Source organism: Hyla sarda, chromosome 8 (genome assembly GCF_029499605.1).
Source record: "Hyla sarda isolate aHylSar1 chromosome 8, aHylSar1.hap1, whole genome shotgun sequence".
NCBI lineage: Eukaryota > Metazoa > Chordata > Amphibia > Anura > Hylidae > Hyla > Hyla sarda.
Window position 1 is genome coordinate 187,874,573 of NC_079196.1, and position 13,057 is coordinate 187,887,629.

Sequence of the window (13,057 nt, forward strand, 5' to 3'; positions counted from 1 at the left end):
GATTTTCCTAACAATAGATATATGATTGTATTTCTATTTCTCTCTCGCAGACTCTGGGCAACACCAACCCAGCTCTGTAGGCACCCAGTCCCATTCTGCCTCGGATCCAGGACCTATCAGAGCCACAGCACCCATGTGGAGGTGCAGTCGCATCATGCACATGCAGAGAGAGTTACATCCCACCCTGTTGTCATCGTTGGAAGGCATTGTGGACCAGATGGTTTGGTTCAGAGAGAACTGGCATGAAGAGGTAAGTGCAGAGCCTCAGATTGACAAATTTTGACTCCGGCATCCTACAGGTAACCCTATTGTTCATATACACCAGTGTTTCCCAAAGAACTGTCCTGGCATGCTGGGAGTTGTAGTTTTGGAACACCTGGAATCACACTGGTTAGGAAACCCTGCTATAGAGACTGCAGAGGTAGCAGTCACACTCTGCACTGGGGGGGAACCCGAAGGCACCTCTGTCACATAAGAGGTTGTATGCATAAGGCTGAATTCACATTACGTTTGCAGCCGTAGTGTACCACGGTCTTAGGTCTGGTCACAAAACCGGATAAGCCGACATGAGTCACTATCTGACTCCGGTAGGCTCATTAAAGTGAATGAGAAGCTGTGCGGGTCCCAGCCGGACCCGGCAGCTGTAGGCTGCCAACGTAATGTGCATGCAGCCTAAGACACTTAGCAGGTGGGGGGGGGTTATTATGGATTTTGCATTTGAGCCCACGAGCATCCAGTGCAGCCTCTTTCAGATACACAGATAAAATATGATGGAGGTCGAGGCAGAGATTTTCTATTTTATTCGGTAGTCAGTCTCAGGACCACTGACATTGAAGCTCTTGTTGCAGGTCCTCAGACAGTTGCAGCAAGGCCTGGCAAAATGCTACTCCGTGGCCTTTGAAAAGAGCGGAGCTGTTTCCGATGCTAAAATCACCCCTCACACTCTGAACTTTGTCAAGAAGCTGGTCAGCACCTTTGGCGTGGGGCTGGAGAACGTCTCCAATGTCTCGACCATGTTCTCCAGCGCGGCCTCCGAATCTTTGGCACGAAGAGCTCAGGCCACTGCGCAGGACCCGGTCTTCCAGAAGCTGAAAAGCCAGTTTACTACAGGTAATGGGGGCTTATTTCTTCACATTCATCTTTCCTTGACTACTTGATTGCTTACTGTCTTCTGTGGGCTGCATCTGGTATTGTAGATGTAATATTAGGATTTATGCTACAGCACAGTGTTTTCCAAACAGCGTGCCTCCAGCTGTTGCAAAACTACAACTCTCGGCATGCACGGACAGCCAAAGGCTGTCCGGGCATGCTGGAAGTTGCAGTTTTGCAACAGCTGGAGGAATGCTGGTTGAGAAACACTGTGCTGTGGTGCATTGTCTCACCAAAGCCTACCCCTTACATATGAGCTGGGTAAAGCCAAGGCCATTCGCAAACGGAATGTGGTATTACATGGAGGCCATTAAAGGGGTACTCCGGTGGAAATTATTAATTTTTTTTTTTTTTAAATCAACTGGTGCCAGAAAGTTAAACAGATTTGTAAATTACTTCTGTTAAAAAAAATCTTAATCCTTCCAGTACTTATTAACTGCAGAATACTACAGAGGAAATTATTTTCTTTTTGGAACACAGTGCTCTCTGCTGACATCATGACCACAGTGCTCTCTTCTGACACCTCTGTCCATTTTAGGAACTGTCCAGAGCAGCATATGTTTTCTATGGGGATTTTCTCCTACTCTGGACAGTTCTTAAAATGGACAGAGATGTCAGCAGAGAGCACTGTGGTCATGATGTCAGCAGAGAGCTCTGTGTTCCAAAAAGAAAAGAATTTCCTCTGTAATATTCAGCAGCTAATAAGTACTGGAAGGATTAAGATTTTTTGAATAAAAGTAATATACATATCTGTTTAACTTTCTGGCACCAGTTGATTTAAAAAAAAAAAAGTAGTATGAATAACTTGATTCTGCTGGATGGATCATCACTACTTTTAAAAGGGTCTACCCATCTCCCCCCAAACCTTTACTCCCTCTCCTCTCCTCCCCCCTCCATAGACTTGTCTTGCAGGCACAGGACAAAGCTCAGCTGATTTTAACAGCAGATTGGGGGGGATTGGAGGGAAAAGTTTGCTAACAGGAGGAAGAAGCATTTTTGTATAATAGATTACAACATTTCTTTGCTTGTTCTTTTGATCTATGCAAATGACAATGCGTATTTAAGCAGAATGCAAAAAATACAGTGTATAGTGTTTCCATGTATTCATCTTGTGGGTGGAGAAAGGCACTGCTACGAGCAGACACACACAGGGAGGTGCGAGTGGCCCATGCAGTTTACCCACAGACTTGTCTTTGAGTAAACTGCGCATATGCGGCTCGCAGATCCCTGAGTGTGCTCGTATCTGTGGATTGCTGCTACAAGCAGACAACGCAGGACTCGCGCGCACACCAGGATGCTCACTCTAGGGTTGATCATTAGCGCATCCGCAGCATCAAATACACTACAGATGCGCTACGTGTGACCCTACACTTATACAGCATTCAAGTGTCAGAGAGACGTGGTCTAGGGTATGATGTGCCATAGGTCCTCAATCACTCTGTGCTGTAGTTCCCCGCCCTGTTGCTTCTTGACAGACAGGTCTCGGGTTACAATGCCAAACCCTGTTCAGATGCCATTGCAGCGCATGCGCAGTTCGGGGAACATTCACAGCACCTGCACCACAATGCAAATTAAGAGCGCATGTGGGACTAGAAAAGAGCTTGGCGTTGTAAGCAAGGCCACGCCTCATTGACACTTGAGCGCTGCATAATAGGGCATTATTCCACAGTATAAATACATGGGGGGAGATTTATCAAAACCTGTCCAGAGGAAAAGTTGTCCAGTTGCCCATAGCAACCAATCAGATTGCTTCTTTCATTTTGCAGAGGCCTTGTTAAAACTGAAAGACGTGAACTGATTGGTTGCTATGGGCAACTGGGCAACTTTTCCTCTGCACAGGTTTTGATACATCTCCCCGATGGACTCAGTATACAAAGGTATCCTTTTATTGAACGTAACAGATTCACTTTAAATGTAGTTCCGTTACGGTATTATATCTGTTACTGGTATAGTTGAACTTGATACCATCCCGCGAGACCCCACACTTTATCTTCCCTCCTTTTGACCTCACTACCCATGGTTAGCGACTTAGCTCTGTTACTACTTGCGGGCCGCCTGGTAACCCGCTGATTTCTCAAGCGTTGGATAGGTACAGCGGTATGGGGATGCATTTTAAAGTAGCTTCCAGCGTTAAATATGACCTACATATCTCGAGCCCATTAAGTCTTTCATGATGCAGGCTGTGTGGCATAACAGTTGCATGACAGTAGATAATGGAAGACGTGAACCATGTGATTAAATTTAATGGATGAAGGCCAGCAGGCTAAAAGGCAGCCGCGTGTTCTCCTCTAGCCCCGCCGATTGTTTGCACACCATCAGAAATTCAATTGCGGTTAATGCTCTTCAATGTTGCTTCCCTTCTGTTTAATGGGTCTACATCGCTTCCGGAAATGCAATTTTCTATAGGAAAAAAAAAAAAAATAAACCTTTAGTGGAAGACGTGCCTTATTAACCTCTGAAGATCTATTTATATCTAGATATCGTAATATATTTCCTGACTAGTGGGAGCCGAGGAAAGAGTCTGCTTGGCATTGTACAGAATGGGCACATCTCATGCACCAGGGAGCTGGGATTCCTCTGGAGGATAGATCGCAGCAGATGTTTTTTTTCCTTCTTAATAGTCTTACTCCATTCAGTCCATTGCTGGCCCGGTGTAATGAGCGGAGTGCAGCTGTGTTCGGCAGCATTATGGCCGCCCGCTGCTTCTTTGCATCACTAAGGCGGCTTTCACACTATAAAAATACTTCCGTTATGAACGCCCATTATACGGCCGGTATAAAATCACTAACCGCCGTTAGAAAATCCCATTACATATGGGATTTTTCTAATAGCGGTTTTAACCAGTTATCGCCCGTTATTAATAACAGCCGTTATTTTGTGACAGATAGTAACGGGAGAATTAGTGCATGCACTATTTCTCCCGTTCATTCGCCCGTCCTAAAATAACGGCCGTTATTAATAATGGGTGATAACGGGTTAAAACGGCTATTAGAAAAATCCCCTAGACTTTAATGGTATTTTCTAATGACCGTTAGTGCCGATTTCCTAACGGGCGTTCATAATTGAAGTGTTTTTATAATGTGAAAGCAGCCTAACAATGGCAACAGCTAAATAAAACCCTTGAATGCATTGGATCACTTACGTGTAGATGAGGACATAGTAAAATTTGTACTTAAAGGGGAACGCCAACCTAAATTACACATTTACTGCGGGTCAGACTTTTGCAACACAGCTCTCTGTTTCTGGCTAACTCTGTGTTCTCCAAAAGATGGACCTAAAGCTGTTGCAAAACTACAACTACCAGCAACTACCAGCATGCGTTTGCCTTGCTAGCCAAGGTATGCATTGGCATACCATCAAAAAGGTGTAACATAATATAATATATTTATACACACATTTTAAAGGGCTGCAACTTTCTAATCTACTTTATCGATGTGTTTAAATGGGCATGTTATTTTTTTTTTTTTTGGGGGGGGGGATTATAATATATAGATAGATAGAGAGATAGAGAGATAGATAGAGAGATAGATAGAGAGATAGATAGAGAGATAGAGAGATAGATAGAGAGATAGATAGAGAGATAGATAGAGAGATAGATAGAGAGATAGATATGAGATAGATATGAGATAGATATGAGATAGATATGAGATAGATATGAGATAGATATGAGATAGATATGAGATAGATATGAGATAGATAGATAGATAGATAGATAGATAGATAGATATGAGATAGATAGATATGAGAGATAGATATTAGATAGATAGATAGATATTAGATAGATAGATATTAGATAGATAGATATGAGATAGATAGATAGATATGAGATAGATAGATAGATATGAGATAGATAGATAGAGATAGATAGATAGATAGATAGATATAGATAGATAAATATAGATAGATAGATATATAGAGATATATAGATATGAATATATATATATATATAGAGAGAGAGAGAGATATGAAAATATATATATATATATATATATATATATATATATATATATATAATTTTTTTAATTTATATTTTTTGTTCCCCCCCCCAAATAACAGTGCCCATTTAAACACATTGATAAAGTATGTTCGAAAGTTGCAGCACTTGAAACTGTAGAAAAGTCAAAGGGGTACTCCGGTGGACAACTTTTTATTTTTTTAATTTATTTATTTTTTTAAATGAACTGATGCCAGAAAGTTAAACAGATTCGTAAATTACTTCTATAAAAAAAATCTTTACCCTTACAGTACTTTTTAGCAGCTGTATGCCACCGAGGAAATTCTTTTCTTTTTGAATTTATTTGTCTTGTCCACAGTGCTCTCTGCTGACACCTCTGTCCGTGTCAGGAACTGTCCAGAGCAGCATAGGTTTGCTATGTGGATTTTCTCCTGCTCTGAACAGTTCCTGATACGGGCATCAGGTGTCAGCAGAGAGCACTGTGGACAAGACAAAAAAAAAGAAATTTCAAAAGAATAGAATTTCCTTTGTAGCATACAGCTGCTAAAAAGTACTGGAAGGGTAAAGATTTTTTAATAGAAGTAATTTAATTTAAAAAAAAAAAAAATGTTTTCCACAGGAGTATCCCTTTAAATGGCTTATCGCAGCCTAGGCACTGTCCTAGGTCTGACCACTGAAACTCAGGCCAGTTGATAGAATTGTAATGCTTTTTTCCCATATGCATGTTATACTACTACATGATTGGTCATTGATTGTCTTCTCTATAGCACTGTTTCCCAACCAGGGTGCCTCCAGCTCTTGCAAAACTACAACTCCCAGCATGCCCAGATAACCAATGGCTCTCTGTTATGCTGGGAGTTGTAGTTTTGCGACAGCCAGAGGCACACTGGTTAAAGGGGTACTACTTTTTTTTTTATTAACTGGTGCCAGAAAGTTGAACATATTTGTAAATTACTTCTTTAAAAAAAATCTTAATCCTTCCAGTACTTATTAGCTGCTGAATACTACAGCGAAAATTATTTTCTTTTTGAAACACAGAGCTCTCTGCTGACATCACGACCACAGTTCTCTCTGCTGACATCTCTGTCCATTTTAGGAACTGTCCAGAGCAGCATATGTTTTCTATGGGGATTTTCTTCTACTCTGGACAGTTCCTAAAATGTCAGCAGACAGCTCTGTGTTTCAAATGGAAAAGAACTTCCTCTGTAGTATTCAGCAGCTAAAAAGTACTGGAAGGATTAAGATTTTTTTAATAGAAGTAATTTACAAATCTTTTTAACGTTCTGGCACCAGCTGATTTAAAAAAAATAAATAAATAAAAGTTTTTCACTGGAGTACCCCTTTAAGAAACACTGCTATAGGGTCTTCAATGTGACTGTCAGTCTTTGGGATTGGTCCACGCTTATCTATCCTGTTCTTTCTGTTCTTTAGACTTTGACTTCAGTGTCCCAGGCTCCATGAAACTGCACAATCTCATCTCCAAGCTGAAGAAGTGGATAAAGATCCTGGAGGCCAAAACCAAGCAGTTGCCCAAGTTCTTTCTTATCGAGGAGAAATGTCGCTTCCTCAGCAATTTCTCCGCTCAGACGGCAGAGGTGGAGATACCCGGGGAATTCCTGATGCCAAAGCCAACGCATTACTACATCAAGATCGCCAGGTAAGATGAACCCATGACAGGACAATACATTCACCGCTCCGCGTACCCTGCACATGACCGGCCCCATGATGTCTTTGAAGCAAGTTTTGTTTGCAACTTTATGACCTTCCGGCTGTCAGAGCGGGATGAATTGTTTATTAACGTTGCCATTTTGGGCCCCACTCTTAGCGTTACCTTGCTACCTGATTGTTCCGGAAATGTGTTCTCATTTCTCTCGTTGCTATGACAGTTCTGGGGCATTGTCCTTTCTGGATAGTATAATGCTGGAATACAAAGAAAAATTGAACGCGGCCATCTAATGGCTTCCCAAGTGAAGTCCTTGACAGATAGCAGCAAGCTGGGTCACAGAACTTATTCATCAAGACAGAAAAATCCCTTTTTTCTTTACAGCACAAGGAGTCGGGGTTACACATGTACACAGTATATACACTGAGGCATAACACTTCATTTCCTGTGCTTAAAGGGGTATTCCAGGCCAAAACTTTTTTTTTTTTATATATATATATATATATCAACTGGCTCCGGAAAGTTAACAGATTTGTAAATTACTTCGATTAAAAAATCTTAATCCTTGCAATAGTTATTAGCTTCTGAAGTTGAGTTGTTGTTTTTTTTTCTGTCTAACTGCTTTCTGATGACTCACGTCCCGGGAGCTGTGCAGTTCCTATGGGGATATTCTCCCATCATGCACAGCTCCCGGGACGTGACATCATCATTGAGCAGTTAGACAGAAAACTTCAGAAGCTAATAACTATTGAAAGGATTAAGATTTGTTAATAGAAGTAATTTACACATCTGTTTAACTTTCCAGAGCCAGTTGATATATATATAAAAAAAAGTTTTTGCCTGGAATACCCCTTTAAATCCTGGTTTTCATCCTAATTCCCTTGGTTATGTTGCTTACACGGCCTGCAGTTCACTGAGGAGGAGGGGCATTCCCTTGCTAGTCCTCACATCTCATGTGGGAACTTCCTCCTTCACTCCTCAGAGCTGACAATTGTCTGCTCTGTGCACTGAGGCATTGTGACATGCCCCTGGCTCACACAGCAGACTGATTGACAAGCCGGGGGAGCATGCACAGAGTCCCCTTTAGCAGGTCAAAAAGGAACACTTTTTTCTTTTTTAATAAGGACATATATGAAACCACAAATGGACTAGGTAGAAGGCATATACAGTACAGAGCACTTGCTGCCCCCATTAGTGATACGAATGTGGGGGACATATATCGGAATATCTATGGGTGCCCTATTACCGGGCCCTCTCCCTGATGTCATTTACAGCCTCGCTGCCTGCAGATAAGTGGCTCCTGAGGTAAAATAGGAAACTCCGGCATTGAAGATGATATTTATCTGAAGTTAAGGCCAAGAAAAAGATTTAGGCTGGAACCCGTCTCAGCCGCGGCATCATTTCGCCATCGTGCTGATTACCACCAGGCATACATTTACAACTTGGCAGAGCATCAGTCTTCCAAGCACCTTCCCCTTCACGCAGAACAAGAGCTTCTCCTCATTTTGCTGATTGGACTTTGAAACCGAGAAGACGAAACCCGTTGTTTCTGCTGTTTCATCACCAGTCTAGCGCTTTAACCCTTAAAGATCCAGATAGGAAGGCAGCGTTCGTCTAAAGCAGCGTTTTCCAAGCACTACGCCCCCGACCGTTGCAAAACTACAACTCCCAGCATGCCCAGACAGCCAACGGCTGTCTGGGCATGCTGGAAGTTGTAGTTTTTCAACAGCTGGGGGGGGGGGCACACTGGTTGGGAAACCGTCTTAAGAAATATACACTTTGTCCTCTTATGTTCTGGCTCCTTCCTTTCCTATAATGTTAAGCAGGATTACACACATGGATCTCCAATAGGGAAAGCTGCAAAATAGTTGACTATTAAGAAGGAGAATTATTAATTAATTAATTAATTAATTTATTTATTTTTATTTTTTCAAACAACTGGTGCCAGAATGTTATTCAGATTTGTAAATTTACTTCTATTTAAAAAGCGTAATCCTTCCAGTACTTTTCAGCTGCTGTATGCTCCAGAAGACGTTGTGAAGTTCTTTCCAGTCTGACCACAGTACTCTCTGCTGACACCTCTGTCAGTGTTAGGACCTGTGGTTCGCTATAGGGATTTGCACCAGCTCAGGACAGTTCCTGGCACGGACATAGGTGGCAGCAGAGAGCACGGTGGTCAGACTGGAAAGAACTACACAAAGTACTGGAAGGATTAAGATTTTTAAATAGAAGTAATTTACACATCTGTTTTTTTCCCCCATCATCCTGTTGGTCATATTGGTAAAGATATTTACTATAATATTTACTTGTTGTATTATATAGGTTTATGCCTAGAGTGGAGATCGTCCAGAAGCACAACACTGCCGCCAGGAGACTCTACATTCGAGGCCATAACGGAAAGATTTATCCGTACCTGGTCATGAACGATGCCTGTCTGACAGAGTCCCGGAGGGAAGAGCGGGTCCTGCAGCTGCTGCGACTCCTCAATCCATGTCTAGAGAAGAGAAAGGAGACCACAAAGCGCCATCTTTTCTTTACCGGTAAGTAGAAGTGTTCTTACCTGAAGTAATGTGATATCTTTAGGCTCTATACGTGTAGCGAGGACATTAAAGGGTTACCTTGGTGGAATGAAAGCATCTTTAAATCAATTGACAAAGTTATACAGATGTGTCAATTACTTCCATTCCAGACTCTTAATCCCTCCAGTACTTAGCAGCTGCTGTATTTTACAGAGGGAGTTGTGTGGTTCTTTCTAGTCTGACTACAGTGCTCTCTGCTGCCACCTCTGACCGTGTAAGGAACTGTCCAGAGCAGGAACAAATTCCCATCTTGGTCCGGACTGTTCCTGACATAGACAGAGGTGGCAGCAGAGAGCACTGTGGTCAGACTGAAAAGAACTACACAACTTTGTCTGAAGCATACAGCAGCTGATAAGTAAGGGAAGGATTAAGGTTTTTAAATAGTAGTAATTTACAAATCTGTATACCTTTCCAGTTGATTTGAAAGCATGATTTTTCCCTGCTGAGTACCCCTTTAAGGAAGGTCACACCTATAGCAGACAAGCTGACCACTGGCATCCTTAGTGCTGTTTAAAGGAATGGGAAGAGAAGCGTCAGCCAGACATGTGGTGCTGCATATCTCTGCATTGAATACGTTGCTGTGAGCGTTGTCCGTGAGTGGTTTAGGTGATATCCACCAACAAAACAGCCATTGACCCTGAAAGAAATGGCTTCATTACATGGTTTTTGCAGCAGAGATGCAGAAAGCAGCTTTTCATACGGAGAACCTTTTATCTGCATTTATTGTTAATAAATTATTGATGGTGCTTGAGCTCATGTGGGGTTATTTATTCCATTATAAGCCGGAGCCGGTCTAGAGAGATGGGGATTTTTTCGGCCCCCTGCTCAAGTTAACTGGAAGGAGAAGGCAAGATAATGAAGAGACGGCACGTGACCCACATTGTGCTAATGATCCTGTAATTATTAGAGAATGTGTCTCCAGCCATTTCATCAATCGCACTCTTCCCCCCCTGCTTGCATAAAAGCCCCCGCTTAACCCTTCTAAGTCCTTCTATATTACACTGCCCTCAACCTGTGTGCACATTGTGACAGCCCACTTTACCCGAGCAGGATGGAAAATTCTGACTTGGTGCCGTGCCTCCTGGGGTATAATGTGCGCCTTATTTTGGCAGTGATGTATTACGTTTCACATGTGCATTGTTAGAGTTAAAGAGAAATCTTTCTATTCTTTGTATGGACTGTGATTGAATGCATCCGCAGCGCTGTAGTTAAACACAGTTCAGGCACTGCTCACTGGCTGGGAAGAAGAAGAAGGTGCACAAATATGCCCTTTAAAAGCTTCTCTTACACTGACAGAACAGGAGATTTTTTGCCTGCCCTTAAAGGAGTAGTCCAGTCTTGAAAAACGAATCCTAAGGATAGGGGATAATGTGGGTCCCCAACAGCCTGCGGGAAGTGGGCGTGTCGACCACAGCACGAAGCGGCGGCTGACACGCCTCCTCAATACAAGTGTATGGCAAAACCGGATTGCTGCCTTTGACAATCCATATCGGTGTATTGAGGGGGCGTGTCGGCCGCCGCTTCGTGCCGTGGTCGACACACACTCTCTGGCCAGCGAGACAGGGCCCTGTACAGGAGATCGCGGGGGGCCCCAGCAGTCGGAACCCCCGCGATCGGAAACGTATCCCCTATCCTTAAGATAGGGGATACCTTTTTCAGGACTGGACTACCCCTTTAATATTTCAACCCTTTACATGTGCACTTAGAAGGCCTCTGTGAAAGTCAACTTCTTCTTCCATTGACATTAAAGGGGTACTCCACTGCTTTAAAGGGGTACTCCACTGGCCAGCGTTCGGAAGTAAATGTTCCGAACGCTGTTTTCGCGCTGCGGTGGTCGGCCACGCCTGGTGACATCACTACCACGCCCCTCAATGCAAGTCTATGGGAGGGGGGGTGTCGGCCGTCACACCCCCTCCCATAGACTTGCATTGAGGGGGCGTGGGCGACCACCACATCACGTATACAGCGTTCGGAACATTTACTTCCGAATGCTGGCCAGTGGAGTACCCCTTTTTTAAAATGTATTCCCTATCTGCAGGATAGGGGATCAGTGTCTGATTTCTGGGGGTCCAATTTTTGGGCTCCCCCCCCCGATCTCCCCAGCTCTCCCTGTGCATGGTGGTTATGAACACACCTATATGTGAGACCAGAAATACAACGCAGTTAGAGTTCCTAAATTCTGAATGTCTATTATTCCCACATATAAATTTGGGTTCCAAGTTTGGGCATATTTTCCATAAAGAAAATTCTATATATAGCAAATGAAAATCTTTTTCCTGGTTGTGTCCCTTTAAGTCTTTCATAAACTCAGGGAAGGGGACAGTGCGCTGCACATGTCATTGTTCTGTTCTGGACAGTAATCCTGCTCGGGTAAATATTTATTATGGTTTATGTGAGACGATAGAAGCGCTCCCCTAATCTCGTAATGCCAATGGTAATCTCCGGATGACAGTCTATACCTGCTCGGCCCTGTCTGGGCTTCATTCTCCTGCCAAGACGTTTGGTAGTCACTAACGCTGCGGTGTTGTGGTAATGTCACCCTACGCCAGTGTTTCCCAACATGTGTGCCTCCAGCTGTTGCAAAACTATGATCACTGCATTCACCTAAGGCAGTGTTTCCCAACCAGTGTGCCTCCAGCTGTTGCAAAACTACAACTCCCAGCATGCCCGGACAGCCAACGGCTGTCCGGGCATGCTGGCAGTTGTAGTTTTGCAACAGCTGGAGGCGCCCTGGTTGGGAAACTGTGCCCTAGGCTTTTGTCTACCAATGTACCATCAGCATAGGAATCCTCTGTGAAAGATTCCTTGTTGTTATTCTTCACTCTAGCTAGGGTCCTAAAAAGGAATCCCTCTGTTGAAGGGGTTATCCAGTGGTAGGGGTGTTTTATTTTTATTTATTTTTGATTATTTTAATATGGCCATTCTGTCAGATATTTATAAAAAAAATAAAAAATAAACTTTCCTTACCTCCTGCGCTTCCATTGTGCTTCCGATAATCTGTTACCGAACCTGGTTCAGAGGTTTGATCCATCACAATGCAGCACAGCCAATCACTGGACACATTGGTGTCCTGCCGTGGCCACTGATTGGCTGAGCCAGAAAGAGGATTGGGAGCAAGATACAGGAAGCAACAGTAAAGCGCAGGAGGGTAAGTATAGGTTAATTTATTTATTTATTTTTTTGTACATGACATGAGAGAATGAGGCTATTTAAAATGTAAAAAAGATTAAAAATAAACAAAAAAATAAATAAAAACACCCTACCACTGGATAACTCCTTTAAACTGCTTCTTAAAATGAGGTTTCTGATCCATTTGACAAGTATTTGATGCAATTGTTTTGGTGTTTAGAACTTCTTCAGTATGGCCGTGTGTAACGCTGGCTTTACTTCTAGAGTCCTGATTGATCGATAGGGTTATCCATAATTAGGGAAACAGAGCTGATTTCTTCCAAAAACAGCACCACACCCGTCTTCAGGTTGTGTGTGGTATTACAACCTGGCTCCATTCACTTCAATGGAACTGAGTTGCAATATCACACACAACCTGAGGACAAGTGTGGCGCTGTTTTTTTTAAAGAAATCGGTTGTTTTTCTCATCCTCAATAACCCCTTTTATGTGTGTTGGGTTATTACCTATGTTTATTCTCTATAAGTTACCTACCTAAAGATGGTTTTCATGTAAAATGTGAAAGAGTTTTATGTTCTGGAAAT

The 13,057-nt window shown here is 42.8% G+C and overlaps 1 protein-coding gene across 3 annotated transcripts in view; it reads left to right on the forward strand.

Moving 5' to 3' along the window:
• Positions 1–13,057, forward strand: part of TRRAP (transformation/transcription domain associated protein) — a 201,312-nt gene that overhangs the window by 173,670 nt on the left and 14,585 nt on the right. For all 3 annotated transcript variants that reach the window (XM_056537084.1, XM_056537086.1, XM_056537085.1), the window contains 4 exons: positions 51–250; positions 849–1,110; positions 6,536–6,761; positions 9,090–9,307. In XM_056537084.1, the coding sequence (XP_056393059.1) occupies positions 51–250; positions 849–1,110; positions 6,536–6,761; positions 9,090–9,307 (906 nt within the window). The remainder of the gene's footprint in view (positions 1–50; positions 251–848; positions 1,111–6,535; positions 6,762–9,089; positions 9,308–13,057) is intronic.